The sequence below is a fragment of the Engystomops pustulosus genome, chromosome 3 (assembly GCF_040894005.1).
Source record: "Engystomops pustulosus chromosome 3, aEngPut4.maternal, whole genome shotgun sequence".
Taxonomy (NCBI): domain Eukaryota; kingdom Metazoa; phylum Chordata; class Amphibia; order Anura; family Leptodactylidae; genus Engystomops; species Engystomops pustulosus.
In genome coordinates, this window is record NC_092413.1 from 179,793,495 (window position 1) to 179,815,774 (window position 22,280).

The following is a 22,280-nucleotide window of genomic DNA, read 5'->3' on the forward strand; positions in this document are numbered from 1 at the left end:
GTTGGTAAAAATTCCCGGTCACTAGAACCTTTTCAGGCTGCGCCACTAAGGGGTTAAAAAAGACCTAGTTCTTTCCAACAGCTCAACGTCCTATTGCAAAAGTTTCATAATCTCATTACTCTTACAGTAAAGAATCTCTGAATATATTGAATCTTTTTTGCCTAGCTGCAGAAGATCTTTATTTCCTTGGTTGCAATAATAGAGATAAAAAAATAATGAAAAACATCCCTGTACTGTCACTTTAAAGAGGACCTGTCACCCCAAAAATGAGCCCCAACAAATGTGCCCCCCATAATCCACTCCCCAGCCCTTTTCTCCCCAGCCAGTTTTTAAAAAAAATTATTTCTGCTAAGTTGATTTAAACCGATCTGACCTCTTACTAAATAAGAGGTCGTATTCTCATATGTTGTGTCAGTGCAGTCGGCCTAATTCATTAGGGGGCCGGCCGACACTCCCAGCACGCCCATGTGTAAGCCTGGCGCTGTGAAGAAGAAAGTCTGCGGCCGTATTCTTCATATACACTGCGCGGCCGTGATATTCTTCATATAAAGCGCGGCCACGGTATTCTTTATACACAGCGCGGCTGCGGTATTCTTCAAATACAGAATACTGTTTATGAAGAATCAGAGCCACTGTCAATGCGGCGCGGCCGCACTATGTATACAGGTCCCCGCTGACAGGGGCATGCTGGAGGTGTGTCGGCCGGCCCCCTAATGAATAAGGCCGACTGCACTGACACAAGTTATGAGAATCCGAGCTCTTATTTAGTAAGAGGTCGGATCGGTTTAAATCAACTTAGCACAAATAAATTTTTTTAAAAACTGTCTGGGGAGAAAGGGGCTGGGGAGAGGATTATGGGGGCACATTTGTTGGGGCTCATTTTCGGGGTGACAGGTCCTCTTTAAGGATTCTAGTCTCCATTAGGATCGATTGTTTTGCCTGGTCTCCATTCAATGTATCGGTAATATATTGTTTGTTCTATGATATTCTCTCACTTTTTGTGATTTTGTTGTCCCCAGGGCTGTGGTGCACATCCAGGTAAATGATGTGAATGAATTTTCTCCAGTATTTAAGGAAAACACGTACCGGGCAACTGTTACAGAGGGCAAAATATATGATAGCATTCTGCAAGTTGAAGCAATGGACGAAGACTGCTCGCCACAATACAGCCAGATATGCAACTACGAGATTGTGACCAGTGACGTGCCATTTGCAATAGACAGGAATGGTAAGTTTAACGCATGCCATTTTATGCCGTATGTATGCCTACTTAATACATTTTCTAAATAAGAATTCTAATTTTTTTGTAAATACTACATATAGTCTATTTTAAGACTGGAAAAGAATTATCCGTGAAAGGAAGATATGGAAAAAACGACGACCCAGTCATTATCTAGATCTACTATAATAACTGCATGGTCTTAACAAGTGAATAGTCGTTTTGAAGTGGTACGGTATTCCCATCTTGGCAATTCTATTAAAATGATAGGTAATGAAAAAAATGCAAATTGCAATTCTGTTGAACAGCTCACAACCCATAGAGTAGCTGCTGAGCTTATGGTGAGAGTGGCCAATTGTTGTAAGCCATGTGAACTAAAGTATAAAAGTAATTGTTAAAAGTGGGTACCTGTTTCCATAAGTCCCTGGGCACCGGGAACTGAGATTTTTCCAAAATAGTAGAAAAAACAAAAACACTGATTTCATTTTGATCAGAGAGATTTGTGAGGGGATTTATCAAGTGTTGGTGTATAGTCCAGCCCTTTTCTTGCTCCTCTTGGTAAATACAATGGACAGCCGGACATCTAAACAAATCTACGCAAAGTCCTGGTGTAATTACATGATGTATCCGGAAACTTCAAAGAAACACTCTGGACCCACTATACGGCGTTCTTCACCCCCATTTTGTGGAGGTGATGTAAGGGAGGAAACAGTAACAATTCCTGGTCTTGCGTCTGGTGTACAAACCTTTAAAGATCTACTCCAAATGTTTATTGCATTTATATACGGTACGGTAGTACCTATGTTATTTGTTTTAGTATCTATAAATACAGCAATATCAATGTGTACTGATTGGTAAATGGTTTAGATGGCTATAACCATATAGAGTTGCTGTTTTTATCTTTAACATACAATACAATAATGAGCTATACAATAATGAGCTAAATATCGTCAATAGTGATACTGACACTACTCAAAGATACACAACTCTATTTCACAGATAAAAACTTATTAGTTAAAAAGATTTTTTTTCAACAAAAACATGTAACCACAAGACCTGGATTCCCTATATAAAAATGTATATAAAATAAAAAGTAGGGTGTTACTTTTTGATCAACACCATGCATTTATGGTATGCCTGGGTCCAGACTGCACTAATTTGACTAGTTTTATTCGTATACCCCCTGGATAATCCAATCAAAACTATTCTCAAAAACATATATGACATATATGACACCTAGTGCACTGTTGTCAGTAAAGTATTAGTACACATGCTCCTCACATGACTGCTGGATAGTATACCTCTAATATGGTAAGCATATATTTTACATTTTAACCCTTTTTATGATATAATTGGACATGTGTTATCCAGAGCACATGTCAGAAATAAGAATACATAGCACTAGTGCAGCGTTTACAGTCTCTGCAAGTCTATATCATGATACCTCACTCCAGATTTATCATGTGACTCAAGGTGTGTTAGACATCCAAATTTTTAGAAGTCCGAATTTTGAAATACTCAGATATATAGGTGCAAATCCACTCCAGTCACCTCATACTGCAGGGAAAGCATAGGAACTAGTTGTGCCAAATTTGAAACTTTTTTTTTTAACTAAAAAGTTGCAAACTTCAGACATTAACATGTAATGTGCCAAAATGAAATCACAATTATCAAGCTAAGAGCTCCAAAGACACACCAAAAAACTAGAGCCTACCTTATAATCAATTTGAACCGGTATGTTTAAAAGTACCATATGAAAACAAAAAATAATATTGTCACTGGTGATGAGCGTATGCAAAGTTTGGTAGAACCTTAAAAAAAGTTTAGTCGGGGTAAATGCAGGGAACCTGTCACCAGGGATCTCATTTTCACTAAAGACAGGTTGCAGAAGCCCATCACACCTTTGCATTACAGTATAATTGTGTGTTATAACTTCAATGCATCCTGACAGAATCCTCTGTATTGTCCCAATGGTTGGGCTTTGGTTTGAATGTATTTAAAAAAACAACATGTGACTTGTTTGTGCTGCTGAATGCTCAGCTCTCAGCCCCCACCTTTGTGATCCTTTATGGCTCCTTCTTGTGAGATTACAGCCTTTTGAGCTGACATCAGTAGGAGAGGGAGGTGTTGTACAGGAACACAAAGGTGGGGAATGAGAGCTGAGGAGTCTGCATTTAAATGCTGCTGGTAGCTTTGCTAGGGGCATTTAATGGGTTAACACCTGTGATCGATGTCTGTACTGATTGATGGAGTTACCGGTTTGCATGTGACCAAATGCTAAACCTGAACATCTGGCTGAAGTTCAAGTTCAGAGACCCCCAAACTACAATGTCTGACATGGACCCGAACATTGTGGTTCAGGTTCACTCATCTTTAAATCTCACCTTACCCAATGTCGTCGATCCACCAGTGCTATAAATTTCCTAATGCAGGGATGAAATCCCAATCACTTTTAGAGCTATAGTTTGGGTACACTTCACTATGTGTTGTGTATACAAGGTAGAGGCTGCTACATTTCCTAATCTCCATCATCTGGAATGGAGCAGCAGGGATTCTACACTCACCGGCCACTTTATTAGGTACACCATGCTAGTAACGGGTTGGACCCACTTTTGCCTTCAGAACTGCCTCAATTCTTGTGGCATAGATTCAACAAGGTGCTGGAAGGATTCCTCAGAGATTTTGGTCCATATTGACATGATGGCATCACACAGTTGCCGCAGATTTGTCGGCTGCACATCCATAATGCGAATCTCCCGTTCCACCACATCCCAAAGATGCTCTATTGGATTGAGATCTAGTGACTGTGGAGGCCATTTGAGTACAGTGAACTCATTGTCATGTTCAAGAAACCAGTCTGAGATGATTCCAGCTTTATGACATGGCGCATTATCCTGCTGAAAGTAGCCATCAGATGTTGGGTACATTGTGGTCATAAAGAGATGGACATGGTCAGCAACAATACTCAGGTAGGCTGTGGCGTTGCAACGATGCTCAATTGGTACCAAGGGGCCCAAAGAGTGCCAACAAAATATTACCCACACCATGACACCACCACCACCAGCCTGAACCGTTGATACAAGGCAGGATGGATCCATGCTTTCATGTTGTTGATGCCAAATTCTGACCCTACCATCTGAATTTCGCAGCAGAAATCGAGACTCCAATTTCGATGAGCTTGTGCAAATTGTAGCCTCAGTTTCCTGTTCTTAGCTGAAAGCAGTGGCACCCGGTGTGGTCTTCTGCTGCTGTAGCCCATCTGCCTCAAAGTTCGACGTACTGTGTGTTCAGAGATGCTCTTCTGCCTACCTGGTTGTAACGGGTGGCGATTTGAGTCACTGTTGCCTTTCTATCAGCTCAAACCAGACTGCCCATTCTCCTCTGTCCTCTGGCGTCAACAAGGCATTTCCGCCCACAGAACTTCCGCTCACTGGATGTTTTTCTTTTTCGGACCATTCTCTGTAAACCCTAGAGATGGTTGTGCGTGAAAATTCCAGTAGATCAGCAGTTTCTGAAATACTCAGACCAGCCCTTCTGGCACCAACAACCATGCCACGTTCAAAGGCACTCAAATCGCCTTTCTTCCACATACTGATGCTCGGTTTGAACTGCAGGAGATTGTCTTGACCATGTCTACATGCCTAAATGCACTGAGTTGCCGCCATGTGATTGGCTGATTAGAAATTAAGTGTTAACGAGCAGTTGGACAGGTGTACCTAATAAAGTGGCCGGTGAGTGTATATTATGTCTTTACATGTTATTTTTAAAGGAGCTGCATTTTTTTTCAAAATTAGAAAGAGCTGAGAAATATGATTTAACTATTGTATGTAGTGTTAGTATGTCCTTAATCTAAATCTAATTTCCTGATTGAGAAATAATCACATCTATTTTGTTGTCCTTTTCCTCCCTTTGTAAATATTCGATGTACATTTTGACATTGACTTAAAAATATCTTGTTCTTAGGGAATGAAATCCATGTCTATGGGGAATTTATAGATCTAATGGTGTTATGACAAATACGTTTATTAACTTACATTTTGAATGCTTTGATATCTTTCCTGAAAAGACTTAGCAGAGCCCAGGTGTATTCTGGGAACTAGTATCCTGTGTAAAACAATAATATATTCTTTCTCTCATTACCTTGGTTATCGTGGCAATACACACAATAGACACTATTGTACATACGAAAGAAGCAAAGAGAGCAGCCGTCTGTGTACCCAACAGATATAATTGTACTATATACAGGAAGGAAATAGATATCACCGGAGAAAACATCAAAACTGGTTGTAAAGATAAAACTAGAACACATAAAACTAAAGCCCACTAGGTTGTTGCATTAGATTCATACACAAGCTATCTCCATGGTCGGCTAAGTGAAAGTGGTGGTTACGATAGATACAGGGAGAAATTTCTCTCAAATGAGAATTGAATTGTCTTTATAAACGAGCGCCTGTCATAAAGAGCGGCTGGGGAGCAAAAGATAATATTCTGGCAGAAACCAAATGGAACAAAAAGCTGGGAATGGGCTTGTCTTGTAGACAACAACAGTTTTTTTGGCGTTTCGTAATTTGGATATTAGAGGAAAAATGTTATGTTGATGAATTTGTTTGGGCTCCGTATTGAAAGCTTCTCTGCCAACCATATCCATCCCTGGCTAATGCACTTATCGCAAGCACGCCAGATCTGTAACCTTTCACAAAATGAAAGGGTTTTCAGTATTTGCATAATGAATGTTTTCGAATTTGGACAGAACAGAATACTCAGAAAATACCATGAAATGCTAATTCCTCAAATTGTGTTTGACGAGGATGAATAAGATGGATAGTGAACCAATGTACTTTCAGTGGTGTGGAAGAAACTTGTAAATTGCCTCTTTAGGATTTACTCATAATACCTTTGCTCAACTAGAAAAGAAGTTATCCAGGCACAAAGGATAGAAGGCTTTAATATGAGCAGAGCTTGTTTTAATCAAATAAGAGATCTCTCTTCGCTCGTATAAGATTTCAACTCATACGTTTCCCTGCAGATGAGATGTTTCCCTTGTCTTCTATTATTGGAGCATTGAACATTCTGTGAGCTGCAATTAGTAGGAAGAGATTAAATAAGCTTTACATAATTATTACTGATTCTATAGTCAACTTGCACAGATTTATTAGGTTTCATTTTGTCATTTAATTGGATAGTGAAGCAACGAAAATTGGTAATAAACACTAAAAATAAGCAGTTCATCGCACATTACAGGATTACTCCTGTAATATTCTACTAACTTATCTATTGTTTAGTAAGTTCAGAACTGGTATCTAAAAGGGGAAACATTTTTGGTGTAATAATAATTAGTGATTGTCTGGACCACTGCAAACGATGGCACAAGCCACTACCTGGGACCGGAGTTTAAGTGGCACCCGGTTTTCACCAGAGCTGTCACAAAGCAGGTTGGACTTGCTGCGGCGTGGTACCACCAGGTCATTCCACAGACGTGACTTGTCTGGAGTGGCAGCCAAGATCGAGGTACAGAAACGGCACGCAATCTCATAGTCGGGGACAGGCAGGAGGTCAGGACAGGCAGCACAGGATCGGAGTCAGAGTTGTAGCAACAGGTCAGGGCAGGCGGCAAAGGAGCGAAGTCAGAAACGGAACCAGGGTCACAACGGGAAATCTCCATAACAGCACAAAGCATCAAATACAGCTTTTTTTCTAGGGCGCAAGGCACGAAGATCCGGCAAGAGTAACAGGAAGAGGCAGGGTTAAATAGATTAAGGGGGAAAGGCTAGCACCAATTAGCGGCGCGCTGGCCCTTTAAATTTGCAGAAGCCGAAGCAGACGAGCCAGGAGCCGGGACCCGTAAGTGACTTGCGCTTGCAGTGCGCTGGCGGGGGACCACTCGTGACAGTGATGAGTGATTCGCTTCACTGAAGCCTTGCAAATTTTTTGATGCTAGTCTTGATAAATTTGATTTAATTTTCCTGGAATTTGATATATAATCTCCTCTAACCCTCTAAAAAACTGATTAAAAAAAAAATAATAATAAAAACGTTATTCCTTATTTTGTTTTTTTGTTTTTTTTACATTTTTTTTTTTAAATCAGATTGATCTTTATCGGTTTCACAATTTTTAAAGAAAATAAGACAACACAAACAATACCCCAGTTAAGGAAAAGAACATCCCATCCCACCTTATCCCCCCTGGTTCCAGCCCATGACAGCTTCACCTTCTACAAATCTGGGATGAGTCTTGTCTGCCCAGTCCTATCTTATGGTATAACATAGACCATGCCCCAGCCCTTCAACTCTTTACCAAACATACATATTTTTTCAGTATTCAGTAAAACCATAAGAGCAGAAGCTTTACACACATGATGCAAATGCGCACAAAAACAGAAACCATGTGAAGTCCATTAAATTCAATAGACATTTCAACAGATCTGTTAGATTTATGATATCACTATAACATTATTATAGGTGTTATTACTGCTTAGATTTAAATGAGTTAGATATACCTTCTTTGGCTTAAAAAATACTTTTTATGATACATTTTGTTATAAAATATATATTCCTAATATGTTGTTTAAAATATTGCAATTCTTGGATATCTTTAATTGTTCATTTTCAATTTATCTTCGAAATCTAGAATAAACAATGCAAACAATGGGTGCTCTTCAGGACTTGGGTTCCCACCCCAAATTGTGTCCAATAAAAAAGCAATCCAAGCACTCCTTTGGTATGAGAATTTATAGATATCACAATCACTGGGTATTAACGAACACCGGGTATTAACACAGCGTATCCAGGGAAAGCGTTCAGCACACTTTCCCCGGTCACGCTTTGTCAACACCTGGCACCTGCTGCCCAGCCATGTTGGACCAAAACGTCACTAACTGACTGATTGTTTGATATAAATATTAATAAATTCTCACTTGGCATTATACCAAAGGAGTGCTTGGATTACTTTTTATTGGACTCTACAAGGGTGCGCCTCACCACAGAATGACATGACATCAGTATATTGGGCTGCTCGCACACAATGGCGCACATTTATTTAGGTCCCCGTGCCAGTTTTCTGTCAGACTTTGCATGTTCTCTTTAGTGCAAACTGCTTGCACATGTATTTAAGAACACAAATGTGTTGCAGCTGAACTTTTTCCAATGCAACACAAATTTCTACACTGACGGGGATGTTTTGGTACACAGCTGGAACGTGCGCCACATTTATCGTGCATTTTTCGACAAAAATGTGTTCCACGCCCTATGTTAAAGGTGGTGCACTCTTTTGGAACAGTTCAGGGGCGCCAGATTCATGAAGAAGCATGCGACACAATTCATGAATCTGGCGCACCGTGCACACTCTACAGGCAAACTGCGCCTAGTGCAGTTCGCACTCTTTTTGATAAATGTGGGCCAATGTGTGTAGTTATATGAGATGCAAACAACAGTCGTGTGAACCGTTGTGGATTGGAAAGCTCATGCACTAATTCAAAAAGTGGAACTCAACCACGCATCACACATAAAATGGAAATAACAGTTGTTTGCATCCAATTCAACTACACACATTTCTATATCATGTGCAGTTAGCCTTAAACTGTTTATGAATAAAACTCTTTGATATGGAGAATTATAGAACCCATGTATCTGTGAAACCTCAGAAGAAGAAGGAAACATTGGACTGTAAAAATATGTCCTAGCATGAATTCATGGTGAATACAGAAATTCCTTCTTCATAAATTAGCAGGATCGGCTCAAGTGACCCATTTATTTGGTCTCAATAGAAAGAGGAAAGGAAGCTTGTATGCTTTATGTATCTACCCAAGCACAAACAGATTGGGCAGCCCAAGCTAGACATCTGTGGTTAGAGAAGAACAGGGAACACCAAGTGGCTGTACGTTTCAACTTAAATCAGAGGTTTCCACTAATATTAATATAATATTTGTGACCGCCTTTAGCTATCATCATGATTGACCTAACGGTGAGACAGCATGATAAAGAAATATTTGATAGAGTTGAAGTATTACCTGTACAGACCTACAGCAACAGTTGGTGCTCCAAAAATAGGAAGTAATAATAATAAATACAATAATATTATCTGATTAACAAGTAGCTTAAACAAAGCCATTGGCAGAATATCATATAGTGGGTATCACCATCCAGTAGTAACATATGCTAAGCATTTCATCTTCTCAAGTGTTAAACTATAACTATCAAGGCATTGCTGCTCTCTAACAAAACAGCACAACAACCTCTCATTGACTCGGCTAATCTGAGAATCAGCGTTGGCACATTAGCTAGAAGCGGAGAGCTCCACTGAAGCTATTCAAGGATAAGTCTCATTCTCACAGGCTCTGACCCTCACAGCCCCGGAAACATTGTGCTTTCAAAAACCTGTAGTGCTGGCAGAATCATCAGAATTTACTCGATTTTTTCTAGATGTTGTTAAAAATTGACCTATGAGTATGACCTATGAGATCTTAGATGTTGTTAAAAATTTTAAATATACACTTAATTGAAGATAAAACTATGACTTACAAAAATTTTGTTCATATTGCAATACATTAACCACAAATATTTGTTATTAGCATAGCATATTAAGTTGTATTTTTGGTTTATTATGTTATTTTTTATGATAAATTAAATCAATGCCAGGCAATGCCATAAAAGTAAATAGAGCAGCATGGTGTATGTATATCGAGCTACCTTATTCAATTGGGCATACAATGGAACCTTATTCTTTTGATTCCAGCAATTGAACCGCAGAGATTAAAAAGTTATCCCCTATCCTGTGGATAGTAAAAATGACATGTGACCTTTTATGGATTAATGTAAAATTTACTACTACAGTTATATACCGTATATACTCGAGTATAAGCCGACCCGAGTATAAGCCGAGACCCCTAATTTTACCACCGAAAACTGGGAAAACCTATTGACTCGAGTATAAGCCGAGGGTGTAGTATACAGCCAGCCCCCATGTAGTATACAGCCAACCAGCCCCCATGTAGTATACAGCCAACCAACCCCCATGTAGTATACCGCCAACCAGCCCCCATGTAGTATACAGCCAGCCCCACGTAGCATACAGCAGCCCCATGTAGCATACAGCCTGCCCCCAGTAGTATATAGCCTGCCCCCAGTAGTATACAGCTTGCCCCCTTGCAGTATACAGCCTGCCCCCATCAGTATACAGCTTGCCCCCAGTAGTATACAGCTTCCCCCAGTAGTATACAGCCTGCCCCCAATAGTATACAGCCTGCCCTCAGTAGTATACAGCAGCCCCTATTAGTATACAGATAAAGAATTAAACGTAATACTCACACTCCGTTGTCGCGGCTCCCGGCGGCTTCCGATCCCCATCGCGGCTCCCGGCGGCTTCTTCACTCTTCTCTGGCCGGGGATTGTGGCGGCCGTCGCACACTGTGATGCAGCGCTGTTGCCGCTGATGACGTCATCCGTCATAATTATATATTGAAAAAAGAAACGGCAAGGATGGTGGTAATCCAAGATGGCGCCAGCGAAGTGGCTGCCTCAGTGAATCCCCCCTTTTCCCCTCTCCCTCCCTGTCTCCCCTCCGTCTCCTCCACCCGCTTCCGCAGCACATTGCTCTCTTCTCTCCGTCACACTCTTACCGTACCTAGTGGCGCACCCGGAGGATTCCTGTAATATCCAGCAGTTGGTTAACATCAAACCTGCACCATTGAGTTGAGGACATGAGGAGCGTGGCAGCGTCACGACAGCAGTCCAGCATGCGGGGATCAACTGTTCTCCTTGCGCTTCTTTCCCTGATTCGAGGCCTGTCGGCAATGGTCTCCTTCAGCAGCCAGAGTCACAATGGAAACTAAGGCCCCTCTACAGACCTGTGGTTGACCATGTGACCTCAAGCTATACCCATGGCCCCACTGCAGGACAGCGGCCTGGGCCAAGCCTAAGGGATGCCCTGGCCTTGTGGCTCCTGGCTACTTGGGCTGGTGGTGGAATGGCAGTTGTCCCATAAAAGGACTTCATCCCACTACTTCTGCTAATTGTCTGTTCACCACATGTTTGACATGGTAGTGTACTGTCTGTAAATAACTGTTTAACTGTATGTCTAACAAACGTATGAAACTCCAAGTGCCAAAATGGTAACTTATGTACTACCTCATTTCTAATTTACAGCTTCCTGCTCTGCAACAACTTTAAAGAGGACATCAATAAAATTGAAAGAAAAAGGGAAAATTATGATTATCATTATCACTTTCTTCCCAGAACCTCCCAAACAGGAAGAATCATAGGGTTCAGAGCAGAAGCTCCAGTAACTGACCCTGTTTGCACCTTGTCACTCCTCCTGCAGTCCTATGGCATTCGTCTTGGCACAGAGTTACCAGACAGGGTTGAAGACCTCCTCCTACAGTTGCCTAAGGATGCCTTAAACCCTGTCTGCGCTTGGACAATGGTTGTGTGCCCACCTGTGCCATAGGTCAGCCACCACTCTGATACTGGTAAACAATAAACAAGAGTAAAGTCATAGTACTTCAACACAATAGATAATGATATTCCAATTATGTTATAGATTAGTTGTTAGCCCCCCTAAGGTATTGAGGCACAGGGTGTTAGGCTGCATTCTCTGCATGCCGTCTAGTTGCTTTTAAGAAAAATGTGTTAAAATGTACATAAAACAACTTTAAATAACAATTAGCTGTAGGGAACATCCCTTAAAATTCCCCATATAAGCAATAGATAGAAGTATAGGAGTGAATTGTTTCATGCAATGTAGAAAATCTGCTGATTCAAATTATTCCATGGAAGTCACATCAATCATTTTGACATCTCTTTGTTCCAGCCTGAAATGGCTAATGCTTTCTAGAATTGGATAGTTATAACTTTAACATATTCTCTATTCTCTAATTTGGAGTTTCAGTGAACACAAAAGGTCATTTATTTTTGGGCTCAAAGGTATTTTAACTCTTTCTCGACATTTGGTGCACATGTTCAGTGGAAGTATCTGCAAGGCACGGAGCGGCTGTACCACAAAGTTTATACCTACCAGTGGCTTCATGGATTGGGGATTGTTACATGTTTAACAATAAAATTAAAATGTAATTAGCATCGCTAAGTCCAAAAAATCCCCCCTCCCAAAAAAAAAACTGTAAAAGCTGTTACATAAAATGAAATGAATAAAAAAAATGAAATTAAAAAGTTGTATACGTTCTAGAAACTTGCCCCACATTGATGGAAAAATCCAGTGACACAAGACAATATTTGAAAGTAAGTTACAAATAATATAAATTTATTATAACAAATGTACTTATAAGGTGCGCTTTATAGTCCAGTGCACCTTATATATGAACAGCTGCCTTGAACTGTGCACAGGTCTGCCACCTGCTGGTCATTCATCCTTATAATCAGATGCGCCTTATATTTGAACATAGACATTTTAGCAGGCATTTATTGAAGGTGCGCCTTATAATCCGGTGCGCCTTATAGTCCGAAAAATACGGGTAAGTTTGCACAGGGCAGGGGCATGTGTATACCTGCCTCCTTCTGTGCTGTTCCCCTTTTCTCCCTAAATTTTGCTCAGAGACAACCAATCCAAAAAGCTTATTTCTAGGCGGATGAGTTTATGACAATCAATCTTATTCTACCTAGACAGCATACTGGATAAGTTTGTAATATACAAACAACATAATAAATCTCTCTCTCTCTCTCTCTCTCTCATATATATATATATATATATATATATATATATATATATATATGTTTGTTTGTTTTATATAGATATAATACAGTTTGTGCTTCCTGTCCTCCTTATTACTATAATTAGGCACGTAGCAAAGTTTATTACATTTAATAGAAAAAAAGCAGCTTTAATTCACTATAATTGAATTTAATTAGTGCTAATTGAGTTAGTGCGTTCCTGAATGATGCTTCGCATCCTACAGTATATTATATTTCCACTGCATATCTATAAATATAAATATGTACTTATAATAAACTTGATTTCCTTAGTGTAACCCTGTTATGTTTTGAAGTATTAAAACTTTTAATTGATTTAATTACAACTAATTAAGGTAGTTGGGTATGGGCCCACATTTATTAAAGTGCTTGCACCATATGCCCTTAAGGGGGTTCCCTTTCAAGGTATTAAAAGGAGGCATTGTTTTCCATTTAACAACTTGGAAAACATTTTTGCATACTTCCCAGAATTCCCTAGTGGGTCATTTATGGCTTTAGGTCTCCACATGCCTTTAAGGTGGCCTTAATTGGCAATCTCTCCATAAGGAGAACACCTACTGTCTGACCAAAGTTTTTAGGCAGGAGTCAGATGATAAAACAGTCTATTGCACAATGCAGGTGCTGTGGCGCGCACCTGTTATCCAAGCCAATGTGGGTGGCTTTGTCTGCGGGATTGCTTGAGTTAGGGAGCTCTGGTACATCTTGTTCTTTGCTATGCTCAGGATCAATATGGTGACTCTGAGGGAGCTTGGAGGCACCAGGATGTCTAAGGAGGGATGTAACAGCCCAGGTCAGAAATGGAGCAGGCAAAAGTCCCACCTGTTGCACAATGCAGGATCTGGAGCTCACACTGGATATTATAATAGACTGGAACCTCTTAGTAAATCCAACACAATGTGGGAGGGTTGGGGGAACACAAAGAGCTGATGCACAATGCAGTGTATGGGGCTCATACTACATATTATAAAAGACTGTAACCTTTTATTATATCCAGCACGATGTGTGAGGGGCGGCAGGAACACAAAGAGCTGGTACACAATGCACTGCACTCCATAGTATTGACAGTTACAGTTTCAGCCAAACATGTCTATTTTTTTTAAAGTGTTTTGTGATTTATATTCAACAAACTACATTAAATACTTATTTAAAAAGATCATTTATTGGATCACCTCCTGGGAATAGTCAGAATGCCAGGAGGGTTGACTCCTCCGCCGTCCTGTGTCCTAGTATAATGTACAAAGGACTTAGAGCAGTATGAAGTGTATATTGCCCTTCCCTCAGCAGGGCCACATCCTTGCTGGGAGGTTATCCGAGCCCCGAGCTTGACAAAAATTCTAAATGGTTGATACTAAAACCTTTTATCATCTCGTCTTATCATGTAGGTGATATAATAATGAGAAAATAAATATTTAATGTTTTATAAATAGCCCTCTAAGAGCATAGTTAGATTCTTTTTGGAAACCATCATATTTGGAAGATTCCTGTGGTTGTAACAATTTGTTAACCTGTGTAAATACTAGTTATAGATTCTAGTTTTCATTTAATGTATTACTTTGGTGTATTTATTATATTCTTGTTACCTATGCATCATAAGAATATACTAAACATGTACCTACAGTACCCCTGTGAATTAGTGCAAAAACCTATACATATTGGTTATGAATCCCTACTGCTAGGCCAGATATGATTATAATGTTATATTATTTTTTTTTTTATAAAAACATGCTAAAATGCTTAAAAGGGTTTAAAGAGAACGTGTCACCAGGAACTCCCCCCCCCCCCACAAAAAAACCCCACAAAGTACCTTCTAGCTTTCTTTAATGATCAACTGATGCTCCTATCCATGGAATTAGAGCCACCATTCATATAAAAAGAATTTTTATTTTTATGTTGCAGTCATGGAGGTTGGGAGCTACAGTATACAGTCTGTATACCCCACCTTCTCACTGATTCTGGCACTGCTAAGCCCCCCCCCCCCTCATAAATAAGAGAGACATGTGACTATTTGATGACAATTCCTGGGGCAGCATGAGGTTGGTTTCTCTTCACATAGCCAGGTCTCTCTCTGCCTTCACCTATCTGAGGGAGTGGTTAATAATGTAGTCATGCTGAGTCACACACAGCCCCCATCTGTCTCTCTCGCTCAACATTCCAGCAAGGGACTATATACAACTTCCTACCTACCTTTCCTACAGCCCCTGGAGGAGAAAATAACAGAAGCTGTAAGTGTCTGTCATTGAATATTGGCAGACGGTATTTAAATTCTAATTCCATAAGGTAGCATGTGTGTAGCAGTATGACCTGTTAGTCAACAACAAGCAAGCAGGGCAGTCCGAGTAAAATTTTATATGCAGGACTCCATTAGTATCATTGGACTGACCTCAGGTGAGTTGCATATAAGGTTGCAAACTGATTTTTTATCAATACAGCCATCATAAGGAATCAATAAAGATTTTAATTAAGTATTTATTTTGGGTGGGTTAATTTGATGGCAGGTTCTCTGACTTTTCCCATTTTCCCGGGGGTCTACTGTTTTCCAGTATTTATGAAAAATACAGGTTACACAGTTTTTACACAAAATATAATAAATACTATGTAAAATTAACATCTTATGTTATTCTTTTAATCGTTTAGTGGTGCCTTTGTGTCTACAGGTGTAGTCATCATATGTTTGCTGATATAAACAATGTTTATCACTTGGCTAAAAATGATAGGAAAATGTCATTTTGCTTTCTAATCAAATTGGGAATATTTGATTTTATATGATGTTGTAATAATGTTGCTGTCCTACATGTTTAGAAACAAGTGTTTGGCTGGAAGGTATGTGTGTCTCCATCACATCATAATGCAAATTGTGTCTTCATTATTCCTATTATACTAATTATATGCAAATATGATTCATACATATGCAGCATCTATTACCTCTAACTTGCATCCCTGAGCAGTTTGCTGTACCCAAATCACATTTATTTTTAGCATTAGATTAAATATTATGTGATACCTACAAATAAAATTAGACAATCCTTGTGAGAACATGTGAAAAAAACACTTAAAGGGGTATATGTAAGCATATATTTTAATTATTTTAATGTAAAATGTACAGTGAAACCTAAAGATGAAAATTATTCTACAATGATAAAAGAACAATTCTCCTATGCTGTATGTCCTATAGGAAATGTAGATAGGACCTAAAGTTAACAGTTTGTGTAAAACAGAAAACACGTTTATCTGAAGTAAATGCAACTAATATACGGTAACTATTTTTTAAAACAATATACCAATACTTACTCTATTTATCTAATTTAGATTACATCCCTATTATAGGTAAATCCCTATTACCTCCTCCCACGCCTACCCCTAAAGAGATGATGTAGCGACAACATAAAAAGTTTAAAACTCCAGTACCAATCTCAGAAAGAAATGTAAATGTATATTTTTTTTAATGGTGTAGTCAGTGTGTAGTCTTCTTCTTGTAGTTCCACAGCCATGTGTAGGCTCTGCCGAGGGCTGCTTCTTTGACTATTCTCAGCTGGGAAAGGGTGTCTACTTGCTCCTCAATTTGCTCGGTTTTTCACCTAGCTTTTGGGACAGGGTCTAGTCGCTGCATATATTTCTTATTCAACTACATACAGATGCTTGTTTACAAGTCATTTTGCTCTGTTTATTACTTTTTTGCTGTATATGTGACTCTTGATTGTATCTTTGCCTTAAGATTCTCTACCTCGCCACCATCTTTGTTTTGACTCGGTTTGCCTGAGCTTGCTATTTGTTATGTCTGTATCTTTAATTTGTTTTACTTGCTGTTCGGTGTATGAACACAGAGTAGGGAATGTTGCCCAGTTGTCTCCTTTGATTTAGCACAGGGTTGGCATTTAGGCAGGGAATAAGGTTATCGGATGTATAGGCCTTCTTTTCCATCTTGACAGATGAATTATTGAATTTAGTTTTATTAGATGATTATAAGAGCATGCATCTTGCCTAGTCTTTTGTTAAAAGTATTCTGAACCATGAGGACCACCAGGAACGGAAGTCTGGAGATATGCATTGGACCCTATGAGGAAATGTTTTCGACATGTACCATGCACATATATTCACCAGAATATGGATACCTACAAATAATAGCCTATAAATAAACTCATAAGCAAACTAAACTATATTAGTTATTTATCTGCAGGTAGTGAAAAAAAGAAAGAAAAAAACCCCTTAAATATACCTAGAAATACATTTCATTTAAACATGAGGCCATGTTTTAATGATATATTTTAATGAGTAAATAGTCCTAGAGCACTGGCATTGGGAAAATACACAATGGCTTGCTGCTCATTAAAATCAATGAGTTATTGTGTAATGCATGGATATGTTGGGTCCCCTATAATGATGCTCTCTTAAAAGCCACTTTACACCTTGGCTCACAAATGAGGATGTCAATAAAGGGACTTCCATCTATTAACCTAAAATTCTCTAGTAGGATATTTGTGTGGTTTTCTAAATCAGACAACCAATGTAAGCCATTACTGAGGTATTGCAAGAAAATGTAAAAATAGATGTAACATTCTTAAAGCGCTTTAGGTTTATAGATGGTGCCAAGAAGTTTTTCTATAAAAAATAAGCACTGATAATGGTTAAGGTTAATATTTTCTATTCTAGCACACAATTCTTTACAAAAAAAAATTGTGCTTATTTTATCAACTCTCCTGTTCGTTTCACATCTATTGTTACAATTCACTGAAATGCTCTAGCCCTTTTCTATTGTCAAGAGATATGCAGGAATAAGGATTTTTGGCAGCTTTTAAAATTGACTTTCCAGTGAAAGCTTGGAAAATCTGTTGTATAACTAGGACCAAATTTAGAGTTGCTGCACCAATGATTTTTCTAGCTGGAGATGTGCTTTTACCTACTAACTCCTGATTAAAGCATATTGTGCTTGCTGTCTGTACAGCAATGTCTCCTCCAGCTCTGAGGCCAGTTCATTATACTTACCTACAAAAAGGAGACTCAAAAATAATAAGAAAGTTATTTAACCATCAGATGTAGTTAGCATATGCTTTAAAGTAACACTTAAGCTTTTAATGAAGTATTGGCTTTTTGGATGAGTGAAGCTCAGCATAAGCCAGAAACATAGTGCAGGAGAAAAGAATGAAAAACATCTATGGACTCCGAGGAGTATGCGGTAGTTCTTTAGGGAAAGGATTATAAGCAGAAATATGTTCCTTCTCTACATAGACAACACATGAAAAGATTGGACTCTTCCCTTCAACTTATTTCGCCTGGCTGCTATGGTCAACCACCAACCTCCCGACTTCTGTTAGAGGCTCTTACTCCAAGGTTGACTTGATTGATTATAGTGGCCATTTTTTATTAAAAACATAAACAAATATGATCTTAAAATAACATACTTATAACCAGTGCTTCAAATTAAAGAACCATCCAAACAAGTCCTGTAACTACTCCCACCGCAGAACTTCACTCTATTTCCTCATGGCTGTGACATGTCCATCTTCCCCTAAATTATGTTCAGGCCTCACCACCTCTTGATTAGATAATTAAAGAGAAGATTCACTGTATAGAAGAGCCTCTATAGCAGTGATGGCGAACCTTTAGATACCTAGTGCCCAGACTACAACAAAAATCTGCACATTTACTCCTCCTCAGGATACCAACACAACTGAAAACAGGAGGGAAAATTCAGCCTTGCACAGTAGCTTCTCTCCAGGGTCCTGCTGTACAGGAATAGTCATGGGGCCAGCAGGAGGACCTTCAAAGATAATCTGGTCCTCTCCACACCTTCATGCTTTTCTTTCAGTCCCAAGCAGCCAAGGGATTTTAGGTGCCAGGGATCCAAAGTTATGGCTCATATGATCCAGGACGTATCTGTTACAGGCTTGGTCACTGTGGTGCCACCCTATGGAGACATATGAGATATGTCCTTAGTAATTAAAGGGTTAAAATAGTACTGAGATTAGTAAATCTTGACTTGCGTGGGACTGATGTTAGTTTCTTTGAGTCCTGTCTGGTAAACTCTGTGCTGGGGTTGTAGCTTGAGTGCCCACAAAGAGCATTCCGAGTGCCACCTCTGGCACCCATGCCATAGGTTCGCCACCACTGCTCTATAGTTATACAATGTCTAAAAGATGTCATTGGTTTGTATCAGTGAGCAGACTTCCATGGAAGATAACTTCTGATCCATAGCAAAAAGAAGAGTTTTTACCATAGGCAATGAAAGTCATATAGCATCAGATGTTTAAAGGAGGTCCTTCTCATATGGTCTTCTCCTTCCTTCTTCTAATCAGTCAACCACAGTAAAAACCCTTCATCTTCCATCACTCTTACTATCCACACAGAAAAGTACAATGCAATGTTTTGCTAAAAAATGAAGCACAAAAAAGTAGACAAGGTTATTGATTATTGTAGTGACTCTGACAAAGACTAAATATTCCACCCAAATACTTATCTATAGTAAATACAATATATTTTGGTGAAGTGATGTGAAAGCTTTGGACCTCTTAAGACATTTGAACATGCCATTTTATTGCAGTGCTTTTAATATAAAAATGTCTTTATTTTCACAATTTATGTATAATTCTGAGCTGTGTGTTGCATGCTTTCCAATATATAGCAAGCTTATAGATTGTATTTGTTGTGTAGTGTATCAAAGAGCTTAACTCAATCTAAGGTGGCAAATGTAAGCACACATGGGTTGACCTAAATTAGACTTCACCAAAATCACTATTGATGTACTGTATTTTTTGTATACCATCAATAAATGCCTACTAAAACATCTAGGTGTACATATAAGGTGCATCGGATTATAAGGCGCACCTGATTATAAGGATGAATGACCAGCAGGTGGCAGACCTGTGCATAGTTCAAGGCAGCTGCAGTTCCAGACAAACGTGGCTCCAGTGCACAGAGCTCGGATCTCAGAGGTATGGGCTGTTATGGGGTTAATGTTGCAAGGGTGATGCTGCAGGGGTTTAGCTGTCTCCCTTTGCCCCTTCTCTTTCCCTCCTCAGGTGTTAGTCCTGTGGGGTTCTCTGTGGCTCCCTCTTTTTCCCCTGTTACAGGGCTGGCAGGTATAGGGGTAAAATTGCTTACTCAAGCGGCCAATGAGGATTGCTGCATGGTCAGCACTATGGTGTGGGGTATTGTGCCAGGTGTACAGTGTGGGCTGGTGCAGGATAAGGATACGGTACTTAGCTTTGAGAAGAATTATGTACTCTTTGCTTCCAAATTCAAATAAGAGGAGACCTGCACATCATATTTTTTGTCAAATTCAAATGACTATGATAAGAGGACCTGTCACAGTTGAGAGGGCATTTTAATGTTGTATATGGTCACATTTTTTTTTTTATAACAGACAAGGCCCTTTATATTTTAGACTCCTATTTTCCTATGTATGATCTTTAGGCCATAACCTACATCAATTTTCTTAGATACTTAGATAAAGGCTAGAGAAGAACTTTTCCTATTGTGTTTGGATAATAAATCATGAATGTGCAGCTGCAACATATTACATAGTACATCCATTTATTTCCTTTATATCAGCTTCAAGACATGAGGGAAGTTTATTTCAAATATACAGATGGTTGACCTAAATTATATATCTTAGATTTACTGCTTTTTTATTATTTTAATTCTCTTTCACTGTAAGTTGGAAATGCTTTTTTTTACTGTATGACAGTATGCATTTATAGTTATACTTTAAAAATAAAAGCACAAAAAAAAATCACATAAATGGTCTGCAATTCTCTGATTCAACATTTCATATAAAAAGTATTTTTCTGCCTCCAGCTTTACATTTACTACATTATTCAGATACCAAGCAAGATAAATCAGTGTCTTCTTATATTTGTCACTTGGGATTCATCTTCTAAAAGTGAAAGTGTTCTAGAGGCATACCATTGAAAAATGAATGAAGAGCCTGTAAACGGACTTTTCAACTGATATTATAGCCTGTTAGTAAATTTAGGACAATGTTAGTTTCTAAGAAGCAAAATAAGGGCATATATAGTGCATGGTGGTAATATTCATTTATGGTATGGTATTTATTGTATACATTGGAAATATTTGTATAAAAGAGTAAAACAATTCTTTTCAGAGGTAGACAGGTTGACAGGTCTGGTTTTAACAGTGGACTAATTCCGTTTTTGTCAGATTTTCCACGACAGCGAGGAGCCTCTTGATTGCCAACTAACAATCTCTATCACAGCCTGCCAGAGGCTGTATGTTCACAATATACTGCAGTACAGCAGTATAGCACTGTTTAATGCATAAAAGATCAGACTCCCTAGGGTTCAAAGACCTTAGGGAACCTAAGAAGAAGGAAATAAAAAATGGAAATAGAAACTTTTAATATACATTTAAAAATAATTAAAAGTAAATGTGAAGGTTTTTAAACAGCTTACAAAAAATATGCTTGTAGATGTCAAAAGACTTACACATGGCCTCCTAACACCTGTAAGTGGTTTAGCCTTACAGTCAAGTAACAGCCAAATGAAGATACCTTGGCTTCAAACTCAACCACAGGTGCAGAAAAAAAGTCTGCCAAAGAGCTCAGTGAAAAGCTTGGAAGTATCTCTCTTTGTGACCTAAGTCTACAGAGTAAAAAAACCTTATGTGAGTTTTGATTAAAAAACATTGGCCAAATTAAACTGGTGCTCATTACATCTTCAATGCCAGTTCTCCTGCATCTCAGCCATTCATTGCGGTGGCTACCTTCCGCTGCAGCTGCCTTCTGCCACAATGTGATTATTTTACATACATTGAATGCAATCCAGCTTGTAAATTACTTTGGCTCTATCACACTTTTCTATGCATTGGTATACACACGACCAACATTCCTCTTAATGTTGGCAGTCTACATACAAACTTTTTGCTTGGTCTGGCATTATGGCCAAAAAAATGGGTTAATATAGGTGAGGATAGTTTTAATCTCGATGAAACATGATGTAGAATTATTTTTTATTATTATTATGAATATTTAATATAGAAATGGAAGACAGTTGAATGATGAACAGATGTCACAAATATCAACCAGCAACAAAATCCTTATTTTTCTTGTAGTTTCCTGTTTACTTTTTATTGTGTGTTAAAAAATACTACAGGCTAACCAAAGGGAAGTAATTTGTGGAGAGATCTCCTTGGGTCATCTTTTTTCTCCTTTGAGTTAATGTTTGGCTAAAATGATGTAATATTTTATATAATGAAGGAAAATCAATGTTCCGGTAAAGCTTTACCCACAACAGCTCACAAGGTAAAGTTCCCTTTTAATGAGGTTGAAAAATAATAAAAAAAAAAAATCTGTCTACAAAAAAATGCACATCTTCATAATCCAGTTATAGTATACTTAATTCACACTTCATTCT

General features: G+C 38.8%; 1 protein-coding gene across 1 annotated transcript in view; it reads left to right on the forward strand.

The window, feature by feature from the left end:
* The window catches only part of CLSTN2 (calsyntenin 2), a 550,032-nt gene that overhangs the window by 400,752 nt on the left and 127,000 nt on the right, over positions 1 to 22,280 (forward strand). Inside the window, exon 4 of the mRNA XM_072143113.1 lies at positions 1,020 to 1,228. Within this exon, the coding sequence (XP_071999214.1) occupies positions 1,020 to 1,228 (209 nt within the window). The remainder of the gene's footprint in view (positions 1 to 1,019; positions 1,229 to 22,280) is intronic.